The following is a 26,874-nucleotide window of genomic DNA, read 5'->3' on the forward strand; positions in this document are numbered from 1 at the left end:
AGACCTCACGCCCCACGTGTTGAGCAATTCGGCGGTACGTCCACCCGGCCTCCCGCATGCCCACTATACGCCCTCGCTCAAAGTCCGTCAACTGCACATACAGTTCACGTCCACGCTGTCGCGGCATGCTACCAGTGTTAAAGACTGCGATGGAGCTCCGTATGCCACGGCAAACTGGCTGACACTGACGGCGGCTGTGCACAAATGCTGCGCAGCTAGCGCCATTCGACGGCCAACACCGCGGTTCCTGGTGTGTCCGCTGTGCCGTGCGTGTCATCATTGCTTGTACAGCCCTCTCGCAGTGTCCGGAGCAAGTATGGTGGGTCTGACACACCGGTGTCAATGTGTTCTTTTTTCCATTTCCAGGAGTGTACATTTATAGCCTTCCAGTTGAATTAAAAAGGATCCACGAACAAAGAAAATTTTAATAAATTACAGTCCTTTCCATCTTTCTACTTTCTCCATGGAAGAATAAGTAAACATGTAAACACGTGTGTGTGTGTGTGTGTGTGTGTGTGTGTGTGTGTGTGTGCTTCAAAAACGCAGAACTAATTTTTAATTTTATATAAATACGACTCGTTACTGTAAATAAATAGCACACAACCATAAGAGAATGAATGAGCCACTTAATACGGATCTGGTGTTTAGGAGTCTTGAAGGACACAACGAATATTTGCTACACTACCAGTGTCTTACCTTAAGATACTCCTCTTGTAAGTGTTCATTCTTGAACAGATCGATGATTTTCAAGGTGACATCGATCCCAAGAGCCTTAGCAACAGTCAAGGCTACTCGGGACGGTGGGCTGGGAGGAAAGTGATACAGAACTACAGGCATGATTCACGGGTCGTCTGAAAACAAGCAAAATATATGATCCCTTTATGAGAAAGGTGACAGGAAATTTCTAAGAAACTATCACATAATTTCTCTGCAACAACTTTGTCCATAATATTTCAGAAGGTAATGTGCTCAAGAGAGGTATAACACTGAAGTACAGACAATTTACTTATAGAGTCACAGTTGGGACTTTAACAGGATTGCTCAACTGAGAACGGCATTTCTATATTTACTCACCAAGTACACTCTGAACACAAAAAAAAGAAAAAAAACGCACTACGGAGGAATTACCCGAATGGGAGGAACTCGGTAGAAGTGATGCACACTACTGGCCATTAAAATTGCTACACCACGAAGATGATGTGCTACAGACGAGAAATTTAACCGACAGGAAGAAGATGCTGTGATATGCAAATGATTAGCTTTTCAGAGCATTCACACAAGGTTGGCGCCGGTGGCGACACCTACAACGTGCTGACATGAGGAAAGTTTCCAACCGATTTCTCATACACAAACAGCAGTTGACCGGCGTTACCTGCTGAAACGTTGTTGTGACGTCTCGTGTAAGGAGGAAAAATGCGTACCATCACGTTTCCGACTTATAAAGGTCGGATTGTAGCCTATCGCGATTGCGGTTTATCGTATCGCGACATTGCTGCGTTGGTCGAGATCCAATGACTGTTAGCAGAATATGGAATCGGTGGGTAGAAGAGGGTAATACGGAACGCTGTGCTGGATCCCAACGGCCTCGTATCAATAGCAGTCAAGATGACGGGCATCTTATCCCCAAGGCTGTAACGGATCATGCAGCCACGTCTCGATCCCTGAGTCAACAGATGGGGACGTTTGCGAGACAACAACCATCTGCACGAACAGTTCGACGACGTTTGCAGCAGCATGGACTATCAGCTCGGAGACCATGGCTGCGGTTACCCTTGACGCTGCATCACAGACAGGAGCGCCTGCGATGGTGTACTCAACGACGAACCTGGCTGCACGAATGGCAAAACGTCATTTTTTCGGATGAATCCAGGTTCTGTTTACAGCATCATGATGGTCGCATCCGTGTTTGTCGACATGGCGGTGAACGCACATTGGAAGCGTGTATTCGTCATCGCCATAAAGGAGTATCACCCGGCGTGATGGTATGGGGTGCCATTGTTTACACGTCTCGGTCACCTCTTGTTCGCATTGACGGCACTTTGAACAGTGGACGTTACATTTCATATGTGTTACGACCCGTGGCTCTACCCTTTATTCGATCCCTGCGAAACCCTACATTTCGGAAGGATAATGCACGACCTCATGTTGTGGGTCCTGTACGAGCCTTTCTGGATACAGAAAATGTTCGACTGCTGCCCTGGCCAGCACATTCTCCAGATCTCTCACCAATTGAAAACGTCTGGTCAATGGTGGCCGAGCAACTGTCTCGTCACAATACTCCAGTCACTACTCTTGATGAACTGCGGTATCTTGTTGAAGCTGCATGGGCAGCTGTACCTGTACACGCCATCCAAGCTCTGTTTGAGTCAATGCCCAAGCGTATCAAGGCCGTTATTACGGCCAGAGGTGGTTGTTCTGGGTACTTATTTCTCAGGATCTATGCACCCAAATTGCGTGAAAATGTAATCGCATGTCAGTTCTAATATAATATATTTCTTCAATGAATACCCTTTTATCATCTGCATTTCTTCTTGGTGTAGCAATTTTAGTGACTAGTAGTGTATATGTGCAAATAAACAAATGAATACAATGTCAGAAAAAATGGATGATTTATTTAAGAGAAAGAGCTCCACAAACTGAGTAAGTCAATAACGCGTTGTTCTACCTCTGGCTCTTACGCAAGCAGCTATTCAGTTTGGCATTGGTTAATAGAGTTCCTGGACGTCCTCCTGAGGGATATCGTAAGAAATTCTGTCCAATTGGCGCGTCAGATCGTCAAAATCCTGAGATGGTTGGAGGGCTCTGACCATAATGTTCCAAACGTCCTGAATTGGGGAGAGATCCGGTGATCTTGCTGACCGAGGTAAGATTTGGCAAGCACGAAGACAAGCAGTGAAGGGCAACATAACGGAGTATAGAATATTGTCGACGCGTCGCTATGCTGCAAGGGTGCCGCGGCTGACAACCAAAGGGGTCCTAGTATGAAAAGAAATGGCATCCCAGACCATCGCTCCTAATTATCGTACGTATATCAGGCGACAGTCAGGTGGTATCCCACCATTATCCAGGGGTTTTCAGTCTGGAATGTCCTTGTCTGAAGTAGAATTGTCTCCAGTGATGAGCCCGAAGTCGAGTCTGGAGACGTCCCAGAAAGCGGTGGGATACGAACTAGACTGTCGTCCGCCATATTGCCCGACAAACAGGAGTGACGGTGTGGGGTGCCATTTCTTTTCATAGCAGGACCTCTTTGGTTGTCATCGGCGGCACACTTGCAGCATGGCGACACGTCAACAGTATTCTACGCTCCCTTTTGTTGCTCTTCGTGGCAAATCATGCATGGCTTACACTCCGACAAGATAATGCCCGCCTGCTCATGGCGAGAGTTTTTACTGCTTATCTTCGTGCTCGCAAAACCTTACCTTGATCAGCAAGGTAGTCGGTTCTCTCAATTGAGAACGTTTGGAACATAATGAACAGGGGTCTCTTAATCATTCTGGGATTCTGACGATCTATCGCGTCGATTGGACAGAGTTTGGTTCCATACTCTTCATGAGGACATTCAACAACTCTGTTAATCAATGCCAAGCCGAATAACCGCTTGTATAAGGACCTGGGGCGGACCAATGCGTTATTTACTAGCTCCATTTGTGAAGCTCTTTCTCCTGAATAAATCATCCAATTTTTCTTGAATTGGAAACATTTGTTTGTCTGTACGTGTCCATCATATCTACTGATTTCCGTCCCATTCGGAGAATTCCTTCGTGGTGCGTCTTTTTTTTTCTTAGAGTATATTGAAAGCTTTATCTATTTGATTCTTTTATGATCTTGCCAAGACATTTTACCTTGTAATAAGAGCTCATGTTTTATGAAATATATGATTTTGTAAACAACTAGTTTGAATCACTCTTTACAATGAAGTATGCAAAAAGTTGTGTTGAATAATTATAACACCGCTAGAAGGAGACAACATTTTAGTGTCTGCGAAGACACCGTGAAGGGCGTCCCAAAGGTTACATTTCAGGTGCGCTTTACTGCTTACAAGAGAGAATAACCTACCAATTTAAAAAAATATCACGAAAGTTAATATTTTTCCAGGCAACGCATGAGCCCACCGGACAAAAAAATTAGTCACTTCCTTAAAAAAAAAGGTCAGTGGTTGCTTTGGAACACTGTGGATGTCACAGAACTCTTAACAGGTGGTAATGTGGGCCACAACAGCTACCGTGAGTCTTGGCACTGAAGTGACGTGTATGTGCCCAATGAATTGTATGAAATTTACACAGTAAGACAGGTCGACGTCAAGTTGTGAAACAGTATCCGAAAGGAGCTGACGTGTTTGAGGGCGCTTATGATCACACCGTGAATGAAGCTTCCAGATATAATGGTGTATCAATGCGGAATCTCCAATTTGTCTACGAGAAATGATAAGAAGAGCAGTCACAAAGCGAACAGGGACCAGAAGCGGGCGTCACGCCTTGTCAATGATAACCAGTTATGAAACCGACAGAAACTGCTGTGGTCGGTGAATCCAAGTCCTTCTCAACCAGCTTGCGAAAGAACATCGTGAAGGGAACTGCATGCACCAGCCATTTGGGAGTCAGATACCTTGCAAAGGGCCACTGCTCACAGCGGTGCATACAGAAACTTGATAGTATTTGAGAACAAAATTCAGTCATCATTTGCACAATTATTTTTATTTCACTTTTTGAACAGATTAATCTAGCATCTTTAGAAGCCTACAAAACCTGGGATGTTATAAATCATTAGAACTTTGCCATACACTTATGTAAAGCTTGCTTAGTATTAAATTTGTTTCGCAGATGACAATGTTTTCTTCACACACACATAAATTCATGACACACCCAAAAATGTACATATTGTATATGATAATTATAAATACTATAAAAATTGTAAGTAAGGTATATAGAGGCAGTTTATGCAGGATGGTCAGAAACAGTTTGAAAAGCTTGTAAGGGTGTTTCAGGGGAAGCTATGCTGAGAAATAATTGTTACGAAAGAAATTCGATCCGTTGTCCATTTCCGAGTTATTTAGCACTGAATTTAGCTAATCAGGTCGTTGTGCGCGCAAATTCAAGCTTGCACGCGCTAAACTGCGATCATGCACAGATATCGGTGGGTCCGTGAGTTACCACTTGTTCAAATGCTCATTACCAGTTCAAATTTGACTTTTTCGGAAGTGATAGATTTAAGCTAGGTGAGCAACAGCTACGTTTGTACAGTCTGAAGAAACCAAACGGAGAACACGATTCGCAATACTTTTTCTGACGGGCTGCTTAAATTTGTGCGCGACGACCCGATTGGCTAACTTCAATGCTAAACACTAACTCGGAAACGGCGCAACGTACAGAATTTTTCTCTTAGTTATTTCTCAGTACAGCCTCTTCTCCGACACCTTTACAAATTCTTCAGACTGTTTCTGACCACCTTGTACATTATATTGTATTGTATGTGAATTGGGGGCCTAGAAATGACGGAGAGGCTCCGCCCCCGCCACAGCCCCAGTGGTCCACAAACCCACGACGACTACCACAGTCCACTTCACCCCTCCGCCGCCCCACACCGAACCACTCTTTCAGGGTTATTGTGCGGTTCGGCCCCTGGTGGACCGCCCCCAGGGAACTCCTCACACCAGACAAGTGTAATCCCTATGCTTGCGTGGTAGAGTAATGGTGGTGTACGCGTACGTTGAGTACTTGTTTGCGCACCAATCGCCGACATAGTGTAGCTGAGGCGGAATAAGGGGAACCAGCCCGCATTTGCCGAGGCAGATGGAAAACCGCCTAAAAACCATCCACAGACTGGCCGGCTCACCGGACCTCGACAGAAGTCCGCCAGGCGGATTCGTGCCAGGGACCAGGCGCTCCTTCCCAATCCGGAAATCCGTGCGTTAGACCGCACGGCTAACCGGGCGGTCTACCTTGTACATAGTATATTTGAAAAACTTGGCACATAGTTCCAAATAAGCTATTGCTGACTTTAATATCTGTAAGTAATGGGCTACAGAATGAACCTCTTGGAAGAGACTGAAATATATAAACATTCCTACCTAAATTCCAAACATTTGTTGAACGATCAGCTTGCATTGAAAAATAAACGCTATTTTCATTTTATATCAGCTCTTATAAAATGGAGAAAACTAGCCCATTCTTTGAGATATTAATATCAGCAATAGCTTATGTCGAACAATGTGCCAAGTTTTCCAAATGTATTATATATAACATCCTTCATATATTTTATGATTTTACACGCTTTTACACACGTTAGTTGCTGCTATCTCAACATTTTCACTATGTATATAAATAGTGATTCATTTACTGTAGATTATTAATCTATCTTCATAATTATCACATAAAATACTGTGTGCACAATTTTGGACATGCCATGACATTAGGCTTTTCTGAAGAAGATACTGACATCTGCTAAAAAATATTAAGTAAGTTTTTGTAATAAATTTCTTGTACTTTACATAATTCTATGGCCAAATTCTAATGGTTTACAACATCCCAAACTCCGGAGGCTTCTGAAGATGACGGATTAATCTATTGAAACCCGTAATGCGCAAAAAAGTCACTGTGCAACTCGTGACTATTTTATTCTGAATTACATACTACAGTTTCTGAGAAAATAAATGCTATGAATAAAATTATAAAACTAGATAATAGCTGATTGGTGTATGTGCTGAGGAAGAAGAGTCCATTGAGGTTTTGTGAGCTCCTCTGGGGTGCGATAACTTGTGTGACGCCATGCGTCGTCCAGCAGAAGGAAAAGTTCGTTTACGTTTTTGTGGCAACGAAACGCAGAATTTGTTCCATCAGTTTCCCGAGAGCATCACAATAATCTTCAGAGTTGAACATTGCCTAACCCCTTCAGTGTCCCAGAAGACAGTGACACAGTGACCACGACTTTACCGGCTAATGGTGCGGCTTTGAACCATTTCTCTGGAAGAGAGACGGTGTGGCGCCGCTCCACAGTTGCCGATTTTGTCTGATTCGAAGTGATGACCCCATGTCTCATTGCTTCTGACAATGCTCGACAAAAAACTGTCGCGGTCAGCCTCGTAAAACGCAAACAATTCCGCACAAATGGTCTTTCGTTGCTCTTCATGTTCTTCTGTTAGGCGGCGAGAAACCCAGCTGGCACACACCTTTGTGTACCCCAATTGGTGCCCGTCCGATTAGTCGAGCAGTCTAACACAGGGCTTTCTGGAGTGAGAAGGACTGCCTGGTCCCCGGCACGAATCCGCCCAGCGGACTTGTGTCGAGGTCCGGTGACCGGCCAGTCTGTGGATGGTTTTTAGGCGGTTTTCCATCTGCCTCGGCGAATGCAGGCTAGTTCCCCTTATTCCGCCTCAGCTACACTATGTCGGCGATTGCAGCGCAAACAAATTCTCCACATACACGTACAGCACGCAAACATAGGGGTTACACTCGTCTGAAACCGCACAATAACCCTGGGTTCGGTGGGGGGCGGCGGAGGGGTGAAGTGGACTGCGGTAGTCGTCGTGGGGTTGTGGACCACTGCGGCTGCGGCGGGGACGGAGCCTCTCCGTCGTTTCTAGGTCCCCAGTTAACACACAATACAATACCCCAATTGGAGGGCGAGTGTGTCTGCACTACCAACAGAGACAACCAGTTGTGAAGCGAGACGTTCGATTGCGATCCCTCGATCACCTCGAATGAGAGTGTCCGGACGTTCCAAAATTGCACGAGTCACCGCTGTGTGCGGCCGGCACGCGAGAGATCAGACAGATTTGTGCGACCTTGCTGCGATGATGACAAACGCCTCACCCATCGACTCACCGTGCTGTTGTTTACTGCCAGATCTCAGTAGACATTCTACAAGTGCCTATGAATACCTGCGATGCTCTGGTTTTTTGCCAAAAGAAACTACGTGACAGCTCTCTGCTTGGAACGCACCCCCTTTACAGACGCCGTTTTCAAGGCTACATATAGCGCTGCCACATACTGGAACTTCACCAAACTATAGAGGCTGAAGCGCGAATATTCCGTGACAAGCAAGAAGAAGTATTTAACAGCTGGATGACATCGACGATGGAAGGAGATACAACAGACTGAAGGAAGAAGCTTAAGACAGGGAACATTGGCATCAGAATTTCAACATACTAAGACACGGACTTTCCACTAGGCATAACACTACATAATAATAATAATAATAATAATAATAGTGTAAATAAAATTTATTTTATTTACTTCTTTTAGAAGAAAATACAGTATACAAATTGTAAAGTAGTTCCTCCAGGAGTTTCAGAGTTATGCTTACATTTAATCCTTTTTCATTCTATATGTCCACCCCTCTGTTGAGGGGCCAGACAAACGTGTGGTTCCTGAAGAGCGGCAGCAGCCTTTTCAGTAGTTGCAGGGGCAACCGTCTGGGTGATTGACTGATCTGGCCTTGTTACACTAACCAAAGCGGCCTTGCTGTACTGGTACTGCGAACGGCTGAAAGCAAGGGGAAACTACAGCCGTAATTTTTTCCAAGGACATGCAGCTTTACTGTATGGTTAAATGATGATGACGTCCTCTTGGGTAAAATACTCCGGAGGTAAAATAGTCCCCCATTCGGATCTCTGGGGGGGACTACTCAAGAGGACGTTGTTATCAGGAGAAAGAAAACTGGCGTTCTACGGATCGGAGCGTGGAATGTCAGATCCCTTAATCGAGCAGGTAGGTTAGAAAATTTAAAAAGGGAAATGGATAGGTTAAAGTTAGATATAGTGGGAATTAGTGAGTTCGGTGGCAGGAGGAACAAGACTTTTGGTCAGGTGAATACAGGGTTATAAATACAAAATCAAATAGAGGTAATGCAGGAGTAGGTTTAATAATGAATAGAAAAATAGGTGTGCGGGTAAGCTACTACAAACAGCATAGTGAACGCATTATTGTGGCTAAGATAGACACGAAGCCCACGCCTACTACACTAGTACAAGTTTATATGCCAACTAGCTCTGCAGATGATAAAGAAATTGATAAAATGTATGATGAGATAAAAGAAATTATTCAGATAGTGAAGGGAGACGAAAATTTAATAGTCATGAGTGACTGGAATTCGAGTGTAGGAAAAGGGCGAGAAGGAAACATAGTAGGTGAATATGGATTGGGGGTAAGAAATGAAAGAGGAAGCCGTCTGGTAGAATTTTGCACAGAGCATAACTTAATCATAGCTAACACTTGGTTCAAGAATCATAAAAGAAGGTTGTGTACATGGAAGAATCCTGGAGGTACTAAAAGGTATCAGATAGATTTAGCATTGGAGGGCAGCGTGGAGGGTAAAAATCGTAGAGGGAGTCCAAGAGATGAATACACTAAGCAAATTCAGAAGGATGTAGGTTGCAGTAGGTACTGGGAGATGAAGAAACTTGCACAGGATAGGGTAGCATGGAGAGCTGCGTCAAACCAGTGTCAGGACTGAAGACAACAACAACAACAACATGTCCACCCCCATTCCTAGACGCGTGGGGTAGCCCTAGTTCGATGGTATTTTTTACATGTACTAAGTCATATTTGTGCGAAATTTCGTTGAAATTATTCTACGCGTTACAGAGTTATGCTAATCCCTCGTACACCTCCATAGCCCATAATATGTAATCCCGTATAAGGTGTGATTCAATTGTCACACAGGCGAAAACGCTCTGAGGGAATTTTATTCTCTGAACAGCCAGCGAGTATTTGTTTTTCTCAGCCATTCTCTCACTGTGAAGGTTTTGTCCTGACATATTTATGATTCTTTCTATCTACATCGTCAGGTCGATTTAAGTCATTTAATATGGCATGTGTGTCTTGTAACTACAACTTGTGGGTAGATTTGCCAGTGTCTTTCAATGGTCACAGGTTGCTTTTACAATCTTACCTACGACCTAGTTCGACCCGGTAGCTGAATGGTCAACGTGACGGATTCCCGTCCTAAGGGCCCGTGTTTGATTCCCGGCTGGGACGGGGATTTTCGCCGCTAAGGGACTGGGTGTTGTGCTGCCTTCATCATCATCTCATCCCCATCCGGCGTGCAGATCGCCCAACGTGGCGTCGAATGTAATAAGACCTGCACCAAGGCGGCCGGACCTGCCCCGCAACGACTCCAAACGCTCATTTCCATTTACCTACGACCTATACCCTCACACAAAACTCGTACTTACAATATATCCATGCCTTATAAACTGATATAAATTCACTTCATGGTGGAGGTATAATCCTCCGAAATATGTACTGGAAAGTATAATATAAAAAATGTGACTCGTTAGACTAAATTGTGGTTTCCATTCATATTCATAACGGTCATGGTCAAACCAAACCTAAAATGCTCACTTTGAAATTATTTTTTTCTTCATTTTGTTTATGCTTATTTCCAGTGGTTGAGTCGATGTAATAGCAAACGTCAGAGCTTAATCCACCAGACGTCCCGTAATTCTCTTTCAGGGTTGTAGCACTTTTTAATTGGCTTTTAGTAACCAATTCAGCGTCCAGGTCATAGAATTAACTTAACCCCTTCAGCATTAACTAACTCCAAAGCAAATTATTTATTGTAGAAATACAAAACTCAAAGTGTATTTTATCAAATGGCAATATATTTGAGTGTACGGAAGTTACCTTTATATGGGTAAGGTGCTAGTACCAGCATTACAGGCCAAACAGTATACTTCTTCACTTTTTTTTACTCTCATGTAGGTCATCTCTATGAGACCTTCATGTACTGGCACAGCCTGCTTTACCCGATTCCAAAATCGTTTCACTTCGTCAGAAACATAACGCTGATTGGACGATATTAGCATTTACAGAAACCGTTATTACAATAAAATCAAGGCCACCGTGTAGCGTTCCGGCGCAGGCCTTATCATCAGCTTGGGTGAAGATGTGTTCTAAGCAGTTCAATCAGTACGTTGAGGACAATTTGGTTGAGGTCTACTGAGTCACCCTTAAGCGAGTCTGAGGGAGAAAGTCTCCTAGGATGCTTAGCACTGGTGATTCTGAAACGGAGAGGAGAAAATTTGATTCATGGGAAGTGCAAACACAATTTAAGAACAATTTATCTTCCCACTATTATGTTAGGCCCTTCCAGTAACCCAAGGTTCATGAGTTCTATCTTACGATATCGAAGACAAACACTCCGCTTGCAGCTCGTTCCGAAAATACCCAGTCAACTACCTTAACCACAATTGGAGACAAGTGTGAAACAGCGCTTGTCCCTCTTCATATTCTGACATAAAATATCAACTACTGGCTCCGCGCCGCTGTGTTATCCGAGGTTAATCAGCAATTTGTAATAAACTGTTACTCCCGAAACTCACTATCCAAGCATATGCGCCAACACAAAAGTTATGACTTGGAAGTCTTGCGGCGCAAATCATCTGCGACCCAGAAAACCGCGCGACACCAAAAAACTAAAATAAAATAAAATAAAAATAAAACAAGAAAAATCCTCTAAATTTTGGAATAATGGGAAAACCTGACAGAATTAATGTCATTCTCAGCTTACTAGTTTACTTCATGGAAAACATTTTTATGCGACCAAGTAGCGATTTATAATATGTCCCAGAAACAGGTGTAACTAATTTCAAAACTGTTTGCGATATGCTTAGCACGGGAAACCTCATAATTGTCTGGGTGTTTTTTTTTTTTTTCATTTATTGAATTTCAATTCCCCCCGAAGGGGGCGAGCTGGCAGCAGCTTAGTATGCCGCTCTTCAGCCGACAGATTTTGTGACGAAGATCAAGAGAACAAATAATAAAAAACAGGCGATAAAATCGGAGACTTAGAGAGTAACAAGGCGAAAAGAAATCGTGGAACTTAAAACAACAACACAGGGATGATGACGCTAATAAAAATACATACGAAGCAGACAGGGAAAACAATAGACAATTAAAAAATACACGGCGACAGTCTGGATTCTGTTCGCAAAGGACATAAAATTCACACCTAGCGACAGCATGGTTTCTGCTCGCAACACGAGAAAGACAAACAACACTGAATAGTCACTGGAACACTGCACTAAAAAGTTGGCAAATGTGACACCACAGTCGAGAGCAGGTGGGGAGAACTGGACAGAAGATGGGAAAACAAAAAAGGGGGGAAAGGAGAGTGAAAGCGAAGGGGGGGGAGCCGGGAAAGGAGCTGAAGGAGGATGAGGACCCATAAGAGGGGTGGGGGGCAGACGCGACAGGGAGTGGGGTAGGCAGAGGAGAGGAATACAAAAGGACTGGGAGGGAGAAGGGAGGTAGGGAGAGGTTTAGTGGGGAGAAAACAGGACGGAAGGGGGGGGGGGAAGAGGGAGCCCAGGGAAAGGACAGAGGAAAGGAGGGGTATTGAGGATCAGAGTTGATAGGAAGGATAAATGGAGGGAGAGAGGGCATCATCCGGGAGGGGGAGTTGACGGAAGCCACCTTGGGAAAGGAGATGGAGGGTGTAGAGATGGAGGGTAGGGGGGACACAACAGTGAAGACGTGGCAGGGGGCGGGGATGGGAGAGGAGAGGAGCAACCAGGGGGTGAGGGGGTTCAAGACGGCGGGAGGTGTAGAGGATGCGGATATGTTCGAGGAATAGGAGCAGATGGGGGAAAGGAATGAGATCATAGAGGATCCGCGTGGGGGATGGGAGGCGGATACAGAAGGCGAGGCGGAGTGCATGACGCTCAAGGATCTGGAGGGACTGATAGAATTTGGGGGGGGGGGCAGATATCGAGGCAGGACTGGCATAACAGAGGATGGGACGGATGAAGGATTTGTAGGTGTGGAGGATGGTAGAGGGGTGCAACCCCCATGTCCGGCCAGAGAGGAGTTTGAGGAGTCGGAGGCGGTTGTGGGCTTTGGATTGGATGGAGCGGAGATGAGGTATCCAGGTGAGGTGACGGTCAATGGTGAGGCCAAGGTAGGTGAGGGTGGGGGTGAGGCGGACAGGATGTGTGCAGACAGTAAGGGAGAAATCCAGGAGCCGGAAGGAGCGAGTGGTACGGCCTACGATGATTGCCTGGGTCTTGGAAGGATTGAGTTTCAGGAGCCATTGGTTACACCATGCAGCAAAAAGGTCAAGGTGATTCTGGAGAAGGCGTTGGGACCGTTGGAGGGTAGGAGTGAGGGCAAGGAATGCGGTGTCATCAGCATATTGCAAGAGGTGTACTGGAGGGGGGGGGGGGGTTCGGGCATATCTGCCGTGTGCAGGAGGTAGAGGAGAGGGGAGAGGACAGAGCCCTGGGGCACACCGGCAGAGGGGTAGAAGGTGTGGGAATTGGCATGATGGACGGTAACATAGGAGGGGCGGTGGGAGAGGAAGGAGGCCACCAGACGGATGTAGTTGATAGGAAGGGCGTAGGTTTGGAGTTTAAACAGGAGACCGGGATGCCAGACACGGTCGTAGGCCTTTTCGAGGTCAAGTGAGACAAAAATGGCGGAGCGACGGGAGTTAAGCTGGAGGGAGAGGAGATGAGTGAGGCGGAGGAGTTGGTCATCAGCTGAGAAGGAAGGTCGAAAGCCACATTGGGTGTTTGGGAGGAGGTGGTTTTGGTGGAGGTGGAGATGGATGCGCCGGGAAAGCTCTTGGAGAGCTTGCTGAACACCGATGTGAGACAGATAGGACGATAGGAAGAGGCATCAGATGGAGGCTTATTGGGTTTGGAGACCATCAGGATACGGGAGGTTTTCCACAGGTCGGGATAGAAGCCAGTGGCAAGGATGACATTGTAGAGGGTGGCAAGGAGGGAAAGGAAGGAGGGAGGGCAGTGTTTGAGGTGGCGGTAGGTAACGCAGTCGTGGCCGGGAGCAGTGTTGCGTTTAGTGCGGAGCGTGAGGCTGATGTCCTGTGTAGTGATGGGAGTGTTAAGTGCAGAAGGTGGGGTGTGGCCCAAGTACTGGAAGCTAGGAGCAAGGGGAGGAACAGAGGTATTCGTACAGTCCATGACATCAGGGAAGAGGGAATAATCAAAGTGGGGATCATCTGGGATGGAAAAAACATCAGAGAGGTGGGAGGCAAAGTGGTTGGCCTTACTGAGGTTGTCAGGAAAGGGACGGTCATTAAGGAGGAGAGGGTACTGGGGGGTGGGGCGGTTCCCAGTAAGGCGGTGGAAAGCAGACCAATACTTGGAAGAGTTGATGGGGAGCGTGGTGTTGAGGTGTGTACATGTCTGGCGCCAGGCTCGGCGTTTCTTCGCAACAAGCAGGTTGCGGATGTGTCGCTGTAATTGCCGGTGGCGGGTAAGTGTATCCCGGTCACGAGTGTGGAGAAAAGAGTGGTAGAGGCGGCGGGACTCTCGAAGGAGAAGGACGGCCTGTGGAGGCAGGGCGGGGCGGTGAGGGTGGATGGCTTTGGTGGGGATATGGGTGGCGACGGCGTCAGACAATGTCTGGTGCAGGAAGGCAGCAGCGCGAGCGATGTCATCAGGAGACTGGAGGGTAAGGTCGTGGCCGTCAACCTGGGTGTGAATGGAATCCCGGTAGGCATCCCAGTTGGCATGGGAGTAATCATGGACAAGTTTAGGAGGGACGTCAGGGCGAGGAGCGTGGCGGGGATGGCGACCGTTAGAGATAGTGAGGAGGACAGGAGCATGGTCACTGCCAATGAGGTCAAGGACATCCGCGGTGATGCGCCCAAGGAGGTTTGGAGAGGCAAGGACCACATCAGGAGTGGTGTTGGATTCGGGCCGGGTGTGCTGAGGCAGGGGAACCAGGTCTCCCTGGAGAGTGGTGAGAAACTGATGCCACCGCTGGAGGTCGGCAGGATCACGGCTGTGGATATTGAGGTCGGCGGCAATCACGTAGGTGGAGAAGGTGCGGTCAATGTGGGCCAGGAAATCGTACGGGATGGGGGTGCGAGGGCGGACATAAATGGTGGCACAGGTGATGGTAAGGGTGGGGAAGAAGAGGCTGAGGGTGAGATGCTCAGCAGGATTGTTAAGGAGAGGTTGGGGGCGGACAGGGAGGTGCTTGAGGTGGCCTATAGCAACTCCGCCACGCGCGAGAGGGTACGGGTTATCGGTGCGGTGTAGAGTGTAAGGAGCCGTGGAGACGGAGATACGGGGTTGAAGGAAGGTTTCATTTAGGACCAAGGCATCCACGCGGTGCTGACGGAGGGTGTGGAGGATGAGGAGTTTGTGGGTGGGCAGGGAGCGAATGTTGTGGTACAGTATACGGTACGGTTGTTGTACCATGGGAGTGGAGAGTTAGACAAGGGTGGTGAGGGGGGTGAAGGTGAAGTGGGCCTGGTTGTGGGAGTATGTGGCATAGGTGGTAAGATGGAAGATGGAACGGGCAGCGAGGGCGATTTGGGAAAGAGTGTGTGAGCGCTGGAAGGGGTGGATGTTTTGAAGCACAATGGTGGTGAAACGGATGATGTCCTCAGCAGTAGGGGGAGGGCGGAGCGAGTTGTTGGGGTGGATGGGGTCATCAACAGGACGGACAGGCACGGTGAGCTCAGGGGTTACTGGTGGAGGTTTCGCTTTACACTTCGAGGAGTAGGTAGGATGTGGTTCGTTGCAAGTGTTGCAGGAGGGGGGAGAGGTGAGGTTGGGGCAATGCTTGAGGAAGTGGGAAGCTTTGCAGTGGGGACAAGTAGGGGGGTTCCTGCAGGCAAAGGTAATGTGGTCGTTGTAGGTGAGACAGCGTTGGCAGCGGTAGGATTGGACAGGGGAACGGGAGGGGTCCACCTTATGGCGCTGACTGTAGATGAGGGCTCCCTCGGTGAGGAGGCGGTCAATGGAGGAGGAGGATTCGGTGAATATCCGCATGAGAAAAGTCGGCCCAGCATCATTGAAGATGCGACGGGCCGAGCGGATTTCAATGTCGGGCCGGGAGTTGAGTTCCGTCAACACCTCAGCCACCGTGATCACGGGGCTAAGCTTCGTGATCACAGCGGTGAAGGTTGGCGGACGCCGGGGAGGTTGAGGCTGATGGGGAGAGGACGGGGTGTGGTAGGGGGTGAGGGTTGCACGTTGGCCAAATTGGATACGGGGGATGCGGGAGAGGAGATCGGTGTGGAGGGAAGCACTGGAAGATTTGATGAGGACCGAGTCCTTGCGAGGAATCAGATGGGAGATGGGAGCATTGGGGTAATATTTCCGGATGGCGAGGGTGAGGGAGCGGGCATCAAGGAATTGAGGGTCAGGATTGGAGAGGACAAAGGTGTGGGTGGCAGGCGGGGCGGGGGCAGGGGTCGGAGCCGCGTCCATGGGGGTGGGTGGGTCACGGGGGTTGGGGGTTTTTTTGGAGGAGACTGCGGGGGAAGGGTCAACATTCGGGCGCTTTGAAGGTTTCGTGGGCACGACCGGGTGGAGAGGGGGCAGGGGTACGGGTTGCAGGGGGAGATGGCGGGGGGCAGGACCACCCTGAGCAGCGGATGACGCAGACGGAGGGGGCGTGGGTGTCACTGTGACTGTGGAACGTCGAGCAGAGATCCGTGCTGGCTTGGAGCCTGTCGGAGGCGGTGCGGGGACCGGCGGAAAGTCAGTAGCTGTCGATGGGGCGACAGTGATAGGGGAGGAGGAGTTGGGGGTGGTTACAGCCGAAAGTGGTGCAGGGGTGGGGTGGACAGGGAGAGAAGGAAGGACGGGAAGTGGGGTGGAGGAGGAGCTCCATGTGATGGTGGTTGGAGCAGTGGAGGGAGAGGTGAAAATGATAGTGGTGGTGGTGGTGGGTTGGGACATGGCGGTGGCGAGCGAGAAGGGCGGCGGCGGCGACCAGACGGCGGCGGCGGCGGCAGCGGCGGCGGCGAGCACCGGCAGGCGACGGCGGCGAGCACCGGCAGGCGACGGCGGCGGCGAGCCCCGGCAGGCGACGGCGGCGGCGGCGGCGAGGACCGGAAGGCGGCGACCAAACGGCGGCGCAGACGGCGACGGCGGCGACCGGCAGGCGACGGCGGCGAGCACCGGCAGGCGGCGACCAGGCGGCGGCGGCGGCGAGCACCGGCAGGCGGCGGCGAGGAGGGCCGGACGGCGAGCAGTATGGACGGCAAGCAGACGACACGGCAAGGAAACGGCGGGAAGCTTCCACGTCGAAGGTGCACCCTGAGAGTAGCCCAGGCAGTGAAACTCTTCGATGAAGAAGAGAGGGAATCCAACCCTCGAATGCGTCTGGGTGTGCATGGAGAGCCATAAATATACTGCAATACGTCGCTGTGAGCAACTTTCCGAAACTTGTTGTTCTCCGTATATATGTAGAGAAAGCTGAGTACCCGGACATGTCCGGGTATACACAGAGTGTACATAAAGACCGGGAACACTTTCAATTATTTATTGCACAAGAACCAAACATTGTACAGATATCATACATATGTCATTTTGAAGAGAAACCCTGAAAGTTTTTATCATGTATACCCCTACAGCGTAGTTTGGTAATTTGCCGATAGTCAGCGCTAGTCGCAAACACGGCGAGTTCAGGTGCGGAGCAAGCTTTCTGTGTGTTGAAGTTCGACAAAAACACGTGTGCTACAGCTGTTTAACGGATGTTTGTACCGTAAGAAGCCACCAACAAGGAAGGCCATTTACCACTGGCACAACAAATTCGTTACGGCGGGTTGCTTTGGCCCGACAAAGAGAAACGGACATCCCAGTGTGAGTGAAGTGAATGTGGAGCGCGTACGAGAGACATTCATAAGGAGTCCAAAGAAATCGGTGCGTCGTGCATCCCGTGAACTCGAAATCGCTCCAATGACAGTGTGGAAAGTCCTGCGACAGAAGCTTCTTGAAACCATTCAAATTGGAGCTAGTGCAAGAGGTCAATGACGACGACAAACGCAAGTATTTTGAGTTTTGTCCGCAGTTGCAACAACTGAATGAGGATGGAGATGGCATTGTCCATTTCTTAATTTTTAGCGACGAAGCCCCTTTTCAGACTAATGGGAAAGTTAACAGGCATAATTGTCGAATCTGGCGTACAAAGCATCCACACGAATGCACTGAATTTGAGCGTGATTCCCCAAAGGTAAATGTTTTTTGTGCCTTGTCACATCGAAAATTGTATGGACCATTCTTCTTCGCCGAGAGCACTGTCACTTGGACATGTTGCAGCGATGGCTGATGCCTCAAATGCAATCGGACTCTAAGTTCACCTTTCAGCAGGATGGGGCTCCACCCCATTTTCATCACGGAGTTCGTGGTACCTGAACACCGACCTGCCGCATCGATGGATCAGCCGTGCTACAGAAGGGGACAACTGTTTCATGAAAGTGTTCCCGGACTTTATGTACACCCTATATTTTTTCCAGTCTTCTATCAGTCCATCTCCTCCTCCCCCCCCCCCTCTCTGTCCATCTCCCGCACCCCACTCTCCATCGATCTCTTCCTGCCCACTCTCTGTCCATCTTTTCCTCCTCCCTATCTCGGTCCATCTCCCTCTCCCACATCTCTCTGTCCATCTCTCCTTCTTTCCTTTCTCTATCCATCTCCTTCTCTCTCCACCCATGTATATTTACTCATCTTTCTCTGTTCATTTCCTCATCTCCCTCTCTTGTTCATATCCTCCGGCCCCATTTGTTTGTCCATCATCTTCTGCCCCCTCTCTGTGTCCATCTCGTCCTGCTCCCATCTGTCTCCACGTTATCATCACACCCCAATAAGGGGCTGGCGGTTCTTATCCCCACATGACATCTTTCCATATCGTAGCTGTCTACCAAATTTGGTTGAAATCGTTCTGGGGGTTTAGAATGACATTCTATCTGTGGTAAGCACTAGGTAAATCTATTTCATGTAGGAGTTTATTTAACATATTTCACACGTATTTGTACAAATATTTCATATTTCATCCGTATATCTAGCGAATTTTGCCGTGCAGTCTGATTTTCAGGTAGGTCAATGTTTATGACGTCATATCTTCTGAACAATGCGTCGTACAACGATATAATTTCGCTGGTACATCCAGTGGTACATATGTTTAGTGTCTGCGGAAAGCGTTCTGTGAATAGAGTTCGTAGTGAAGAAGTAGTACATTAAAACGTCATGTATGATGCAGCAGTTTTCACGCATTTCAGTGTTCATCACGTAAAATCTCCGGAACTATCTGTCGTACGTTAGTATAATTTTGCTGGATTCAGTGGTATATGTGAATACTGTATGCAATATGTCTCTTGAATACAGGATAGAAAAATAAGAAATTAAAACATTGTGCTTCATGCAGCAGATTCCTGCACGAACAGTGACACTGCACGAGCGATAAATCTTTTTCCTTCCATCATTTTGTGGGGGCTGTCAGCGAGAAGAAGTTTCGTAAAGGTTTGATATAATCTGTAAAATTTGTTACAAGTCACTAAGCGCTCTCATTCTCAAACACTGGATGAATAAAGTATGGGTATTCGCGCGTCGTGGGCTACATTTCTGTTTCACCCCAGGCGTATATAAGGTAGCCTTTGTGTTAATTCAAGATGTAAGTTATCTCCATTTCAAATATTAACCAAATCTGCCCAGCCGCTTGAGCATGGGGGACTAACAAATGTATTAACACAAACACATTAACCAGAACATTATGACCACCGACCTACTATCGATACAAACCCGTCCAGGCGACAGCAGCGTCACCTGACGGGGAATGGCTGCTAGTCAGACACATGCACAGCGCATGTAGTGCTAGTGGGCGTGCTGTCCGTGTGTAGAATGGGGGAAGGTGCGCGATCCATTTGAATTTTACCGAGGACGGATCGTGATGGCCTAGAGGCTTGGGACGACCATTTCCGAAACTGCACGACTTCACGGATGTGCGCGGAGTGCTGCGGTGAGTGTCTTCAACACGTTGCGAAACCAATGTGAAACCATGTCCACACGTCGTGGGGTTGGGCGGCAAACCACCATTACAGATGTCAGACATCGTAGGCTGGGCAGACTGGTAAAACAGGGTAGGCGGCGAACTGTGGCTGAACTAACATCAGACTTTAATGCTGGGCAGAGCACAAGTGTGTCTGAACACACAATGCACCGAACACCCCTAACGATGGGCCTCCGGTGCCGATGACCCCTGCATGTGCCAATGTTAGCACCACTTTGCCTCATGAATCCCGATGCCTTCTTCATCGTGCTGGTGGAATGGCGCGAATCCGTCGTCTTCCAACGGAACAGCCCCTTTGACACCTGCACTGGAGGACGGAGACAAGCTAACGGCGGCTCCATTCTGTTCTGGGCATCCATGGGTCCAGTGGAACTCGTGCTAGGCACCACGACGACCAAGGAATATCGCACACTGGTTGCAGACCACGTACACCTCTTCATAACGATCATGTTTCCCGACGGCAAAGACACTTTCCAACAAGATAATGCACCATTCCACGAGGCCAGGAGTGTGCTGCAGTGGTTCGAGGAACACAGCGGCGAGTTCCAGTTAATGTGCTAGCCCCCCAACTCGCCTGACGTGAACCCGATCGAACACTTCTGGGATGCGATTGAACGTGGCGTCAGAGCTCATCGACCCCCCCCCCCCCTCCCCTCTCCAGAATTTACGGGAATTTGTGACTTATGTGTGCAGATATGGCGTCAAATCTTTTCAGCGACCTACCAAGGCCTCATTTCTTCCATGCCACACCGCTGTTATCCGTGCCAAAGGTGGCCATAACGGCTATTAGGCAGGTAGTCATAATGCTCTAACTGACCCTTTTATATAGGATTACTCGTTGCGATTGTCCACAATGTGATACCTTAATCAAACTGAGAGGCAAGCGAGAGACAGCGCTTGTTCTTTCCTACAGTCTGACAAACAGAAAATATCAAACACTATTCTTTGCTACCAGAGACAAGCTCTAACGTTTTGTTCTTCTTTAGCAGGCAGAGACCTCCAGATCATAACTGTTGTTGAATACTCACTGGAAGCTATGTTGTCCTCGCTTAGATGTGTACAGACTTCATGTACTTTTATTGCAACGAGTCTCTCTACTGTCACTTTGGGAATCAGTTGTGATATGGCTTTCGACATCTCAGTTGTAGTACTGACTACCTTGGCCCTGTGCGCTAGACACTTATATACAGTTTCTTCAGGGCTCTTGGGCGAGTTTCTCTCGTAGCATTGCTTTCCCCTGACACTTCCCTATTTTCCAGAGGAGTACTCATTCCGCTTTTGACCTGCTCGCCTGTTAGCCTGGCAGGCAAGGTGGCGCCGCACGTCATCAGCAGAACGAGTAGGCTGCTTTACTCCCGTCCAAGCAAAGCTGTGCCCAACCCAAGCAGGCTAAAGAAGTCTCGCCCTCCTGCCTGTTGGTCTTCCCGCTGTGCTAGACTACGTGCCAGTTTATCCTGCACGCTTTTAGTGTAGTGTTACGAGTAGGGTTCGGAAGTTGTTGAAAAGCCTTTTTTTACCAAAGTGTCAAAAGACGAGGCTCAATGAAATATACACTCACTTTGGGTCATTCAAAAGCAGAAAATAGTAGATTTTTCTTATCCTTTTGTCACTTCTCGGCATATTTCGATAAGAGCGGTTTCCTCTGCAACTTCACCCTCTTTCTATTAGTACTGGTTCTTCTCAATACGAACCATCATCAGGTCACTTTTAATATATGTGTTCTGTAGTAGGCAGAGCCATCTCTGAAAGTCAAGATCCTTTGCACCTAAGAACCTGGAGATATCCATTATCTTCAATGCCAACTAAAGCAAAATTTTGACAATCTAGTTCCTATAAGCTTACAGTGTTCCAGCAAAATATGACACAAATTACACCAATTTTAATTATTTTTTCCAGGATGTTTAGTGGGAGTTCGCTGAATTTATTCTAAGTGGCCGAAGTAGTTCACTCTAAATACCCCAAATGCATTTTAGTAAACATGAAGTTCATTGTTCATGTTATGTTAAACTAAAGAGTAAATGTCTGAAAGAAGATGCTTTCCTTTATACGAATGCAGTGTCTCTTTCATGCTAAGCTTTCTTCACACTATGTTGCATACTCCGAGAATGTGATTTTTAATATACACTGAGCCATATTTTTTTTCCTATTTCAATCAGAGTTTGCCTGAGTAGCCTGCATTCCTTAGCACACATTTGCACACACTTTTCCTTTTTCAAAATATTGATGGAGTGAAGAAACTGCTGGTCAAATTTACAAACATGTCGTAACATACTCGAGAGTCCCGAATGAGTAGTTGGTAACCTTTAAAACAGTTTGCATTGGGAAACACATACCCATTTATTTGAAGCTGCCTCATAAACTCATGACAACTTTCCCTCTGCTGGACTTGGGCTCTGTCTCGTGACTGGCATGTACTCTCCAATTCTTAATTTTTCCTCAGTCTCCCTAAGCCTGGTTTGTTCCCTTTGCTGCTCCCATCGTTATGAAAAATGAGGTGCACTGAAACTATCTATTTGGACTGATACCGCAACCTGAAGTCAGGGGCACCAGACTGAACGGATCTCGCGAAACTTGCCAAGCATGCGGAAATCCAAGTTGTCCTGCTCAAATCACTGTGCTTCAGTGCACATGTACTCTCGAGTCTCCGTTGCGGCTGGTTGAGCTCCTTTAATGGCTGCGGCGGAGACAGAGACAGGTAGGCCGCATGGAGAATTTGTACACCTCTGCTAATTTCTGGAAGTGTCCAACCTCGGTTGAAATAATTCTTAAACACGAATGACCATGATATCATTCCCGCGTTTGCCTCGGCTGTTTGTCCACTCTAACAGCTATTGCATGCGGACCTGTTATTGAAATGGAAATGGCTGTAAGCACTATAGGACTTAACATCTGAGGTCATCAGTCCCCTAGACTTAGAACTACTTAAACCTAACTAACCTACGGACATCACACACATCCATGCCCGAGGCAGGATTCGAACCTGCGACCGTAGCAGCAGCGCGGCTCCGGACTGAAGCGCCTAGAACCGCTCGGCACAACGGCCGACGGACATGTTATTGCCCTGCAGTGGCTGTGGATGTAAACGCATCACTTTCGCCTCTGCTTGTGGACACCGTTGCGTTTGTCCCAGTTTCTGGTGACCCTGCCTCACACGCATCGTGCTTTCCCAGGGCTGCGCCTGTGCGTTGTCTTAACTTTACTGCTTAATACAGTTTCTTTCTTTTCTTAGCAACCATGGCAGCTGCAGAAATTTTGTAAACATGTCTACGTTCCTTTGGGGAGGGGGATTATCTTCTACAAAAGGTTTGTATCATTCTTAAGATAGTCGTATTACTGGCGTCAGAGAGAACCCTTCTGCAGACTCAGAGAGTTGGTAATAGCGAAATTCAAACTTCTGAAATTCCAAACATAGTAAATAAAGGCAACTTGACAAACCCACTTAGTACAGAATAGAATAATATTAACGGTCTCGAAAACAAAGTAAAAAATTTTGTCTTTTCACATAAATTAAGACGAGAGAAAAATTACTGTGCCTCTTTGACAATCACCAAAAAATAGAATACACTACATAAAAGTAGAAGGGAAATCCGTTGACATAATAGGCTTTGATATAAGGCACATTGTCAAAGACGGGCGCCTTGTTTCGGCCCGGCGGCGATCTGTGACAGAACTGACGGCAGAGTACTTTGTTGTTGTGGGCACAAGTGTTTCGGAGCCCACCTTTCAGCGCACATTGTTGAACGTGGGGCCCCACAGCTAACTCCGGTCGAGGTGGCGGAGCGGTTCCAGGCGCTACAGTCTGGAACCGTGCGACCGCTACGGTCGCAGGTTCGAATCCTGCCTCGGGCATGGATGTGTGTGATGTCCTTAGGCTAGTTAGGTTTAAGTAGTTCTAAGTTCTAGGGGACTGCTGACCTCAGAAGTTAAGCCCGATAGCGCTTAGAGCCATTTGAATTTGAACCCACAGCAAACGTTGCGTACTTGTTCCCATGTTCACCCAACTATATCGGCATATACGTTTGCACTGGACACAATATTATAGAGACAAACGTGGATTAGTGGAAGCGTGTCGGCGGGTCGGGTGAATCACGTTTCTTGTTACATCAGGCCGGTGGTTGGGCCCACTTACGCAATTATCCTGACGCAAGCGGGGACGACGGCTTCGGAAATGTGTTCGGACGAATAGACGTGCAACTGTTAAGCAGCTGACCTCCCAGATTAACCAAGGAGCTACCAACAGCGTCTCCTCAACGGCTGTTCAGCGAACGATGCTGCAGCAGGTGCCTGGTTCGTGCAGCCACACTGACTGCTGTTCATCGGTGTTGAACGCTGGAATTTGCACGCCAATACTGGAACTGGACGTTCATTGAGTGGCGACAGGTGGTCGTTTCAAATGAATCACGTTCTGTGCCCCATCGGACAGATGGTCGTTGGCGTGCACGGTGAAATACATCTGAAAGCAAACACCCTGCAACAATCGTCAGATGGGTCCAGACAGGAGAACATTCGCTGGATGATCTCGTCATTCTGGAAGGCACAATGGACCAACACAGGTTTGCATCCGTACATGATGTTTGGTTTTTCTCGAGACGGTGGCATCTACCAGCAGGGCAATGCAAGATGTTACTCAGCTCTCAGAGAACGTGCGTGGTACGAAGAGCGCATGCCGCGCGGTGTCGCGGTCTGAGGCTCCTTGTCACGGTCCGTGCTGCTCCCCCCTCCCCCTCTCCCCGTCAGAGGTTCGAGTTTGAGTCCTCCCTCGGGCATGGGTGTGTGTGTTGTCCTTAGCGTAAGTTAGTTTAAGTTAGATTAAAAGTAGTCTGTAGGCTTAGGGAACGAGGACCTCAGCAGTTTGGTCCCATAAGAGCTTACCACAAATTTCCAATTTTTCGAAGAGCACCAGCAGGAGTTTACAGCGCTATTCTAGCTATCAAACTCTCCGGATTTAATCCCATTCGAGAATCTGTGGGACCACCTCGACTGGGCTGTTCGCCTCATGGATCCTCAGCCGAGAAGCTGACCATGGCACTGAAGTTGGATGGTTGCACATCCCTGTTGATACTTTCCAGAACCTCACTGACACACTTCCTGTACGTCTCGCAGCGGTCCGCGCACCAACAGGTGGTTATTCAGGCTTTTGACAGTTGATCACATTAATATATACGGACAATGTGCAATGAATACGCTAGAGCTTCCATAGGATTTATGATAGTCATCGAAGGCACCATGAAAGCTGTGGACTACGTGAATAATGTTGTGGACATCTACACCCCTTCGTGACTGATGTGTTCCCTACGGCGGTGGTGTCTTCCAACAGGTTACGTGTTCGCGAGAGAGGGCCAGAATCGTGATACTGTGGTTTCAGGACCATGGTAGCGTATTCACGTTGTCTCCTTGGGCACCCAGTTAGCCAGACATGAACCGACGGAAAATATCTGGGGTCCTATGGGACATCAGTTTCGTACCCATCGACGCGTAATTTACGGGAATTGCTTACACGGTATTAAGCAGATGGTCGTAATGATTTGGCGTGTAAGTGGAGGTATTGATTGACACAGGTTGCATAAAAACTTGTTGCATTGTTGGTCTTTACTTTGATCTGAAACAGAAACAGCGTTGCTGGATAGTAGCTCTCTTAACCGGATAATAATGTTACTACCGAGATGACGGGACGAACCAGCACTTCAAAATGCCTTTTTCTAAGTTCCTCACTTCGTGCCACATCCATCTGCCCATTAAACTTAAATCGTTGAATGTTGAAATATTTGACAACTGTGAAAGTGCAGCGACCAGAGGTGATTTAAGTACTCACTTACGGCCGAATAAACTCATGAGACATATATTGGTAGCGGCTTCTTTCACCCTGGTTTGCAGGCTGAACGATCATAGGCCCTGTCTCAGAAGAGGTCATCGTTTCTGCAGTGGCAGTTATCATATAAGCTCTCCACTTCATTAGGCCGCTTGCACTGAAAAATGATCATGTCTGATTCGTTGACTGTACCACTGTCGGTCTCAGCATCACAGCAATAACGACTGATCTTCTAAAACACAATACAAATGGTGCATGACCTACAACGATGTGGAACTACGGTGAAATTGCTAGAGACACCGACTAAGTGAGGTCTCTAGTATTAAGAGTGCTTGGACCACATTGCAAAGGACGCATCGCACGACGTGCACTTACTTACCCGCAGTTTCAATGCATCTCACGACATCGCAGGATCTAAAGCAAGAAGGGTGTCAAGGCATACTTTGTCCTGACATGGAATTGCAAGTTATAAGCAGACGCAAAGTATTTCTTTCTTTCTTCTAGTAAACATCGACACGAATAGGAATGAACTCCAAGTGGATGTTGAATATCGTATTTCAAGATTTTGATCCGGTGACACCCGGGTGATGGTAGATGTACTTATCGTGGATTGAACGCCATCAGCAGATGGCTTAATGGGATGGCTACCAAAGCGCTACTTATGTCTACCCTTTAAAAGGGAATGCACCTTGCAATAAAGCTCGGTATGGTGCAGACGTGTAGAGTAAGTGGGCACCGTGCCACGAAAACGCACTCGTGTCTTCTACTGGCAGGTTAGCGAGTTTGAGAGAGGTCGAATGGTGGCCTTTCGAATGGTGGGATCGTCGTTTCGTAGAATTGTCACACAAGTTCTACACGCCACGTCGGGTGTGCCGTGATGCCGGCAACAGCGAACACGTGCGCGTTCTTACATTCGTAGACGAGATAGTGGACGTCCCTATAGTACAGGCGCCCACCGAGACCGTTGTATAATTAAGGGCAGCAATGGCAGCTTCCACAGCACATATAAGATCAAACGTGACCACGTAAGTATCAACATGATCTGTTGCGAATCAGTTACTAGCATTGGAGACTATTTTGCGCTGCGTGATTGGTGCCGTCAGAGAATCACCTGGAGAGCGAAATGGCGCGTTGTGGTGTTCAGTGATGAAAGAAGATGCTGCCTCCATGCAAGTGATGGTCGTTTTCGCATACGACGTACACCTGGTGAATGCTGTCTCGAACAGCGCATTCGTCAGAGACACAGTGGTCCCACCTCAGGCCTCGCGGTCTGGGTTGCGATAAGATACAACCATT

General features: G+C 47.8%; 1 protein-coding gene across 1 annotated transcript in view; it reads right to left on the minus strand.

Moving 5' to 3' along the window:
* The window catches only part of LOC124622347 (glutathione S-transferase D7-like), a 92,116-nt gene that overhangs the window by 41,040 nt on the left and 24,202 nt on the right, over positions 1 to 26,874 (minus strand). The window contains exon 2 of the mRNA XM_047148024.1: positions 697 to 851. Coding sequence (XP_047003980.1) covers positions 697 to 837 — 141 coding nt within the window. The 5' untranslated portion in view covers positions 838 to 851. The remainder of the gene's footprint in view (positions 1 to 696; positions 852 to 26,874) is intronic.

Source organism: Schistocerca americana, chromosome 7 (genome assembly GCF_021461395.2).
Source record: "Schistocerca americana isolate TAMUIC-IGC-003095 chromosome 7, iqSchAmer2.1, whole genome shotgun sequence".
Taxonomy (NCBI): domain Eukaryota; kingdom Metazoa; phylum Arthropoda; class Insecta; order Orthoptera; family Acrididae; genus Schistocerca; species Schistocerca americana.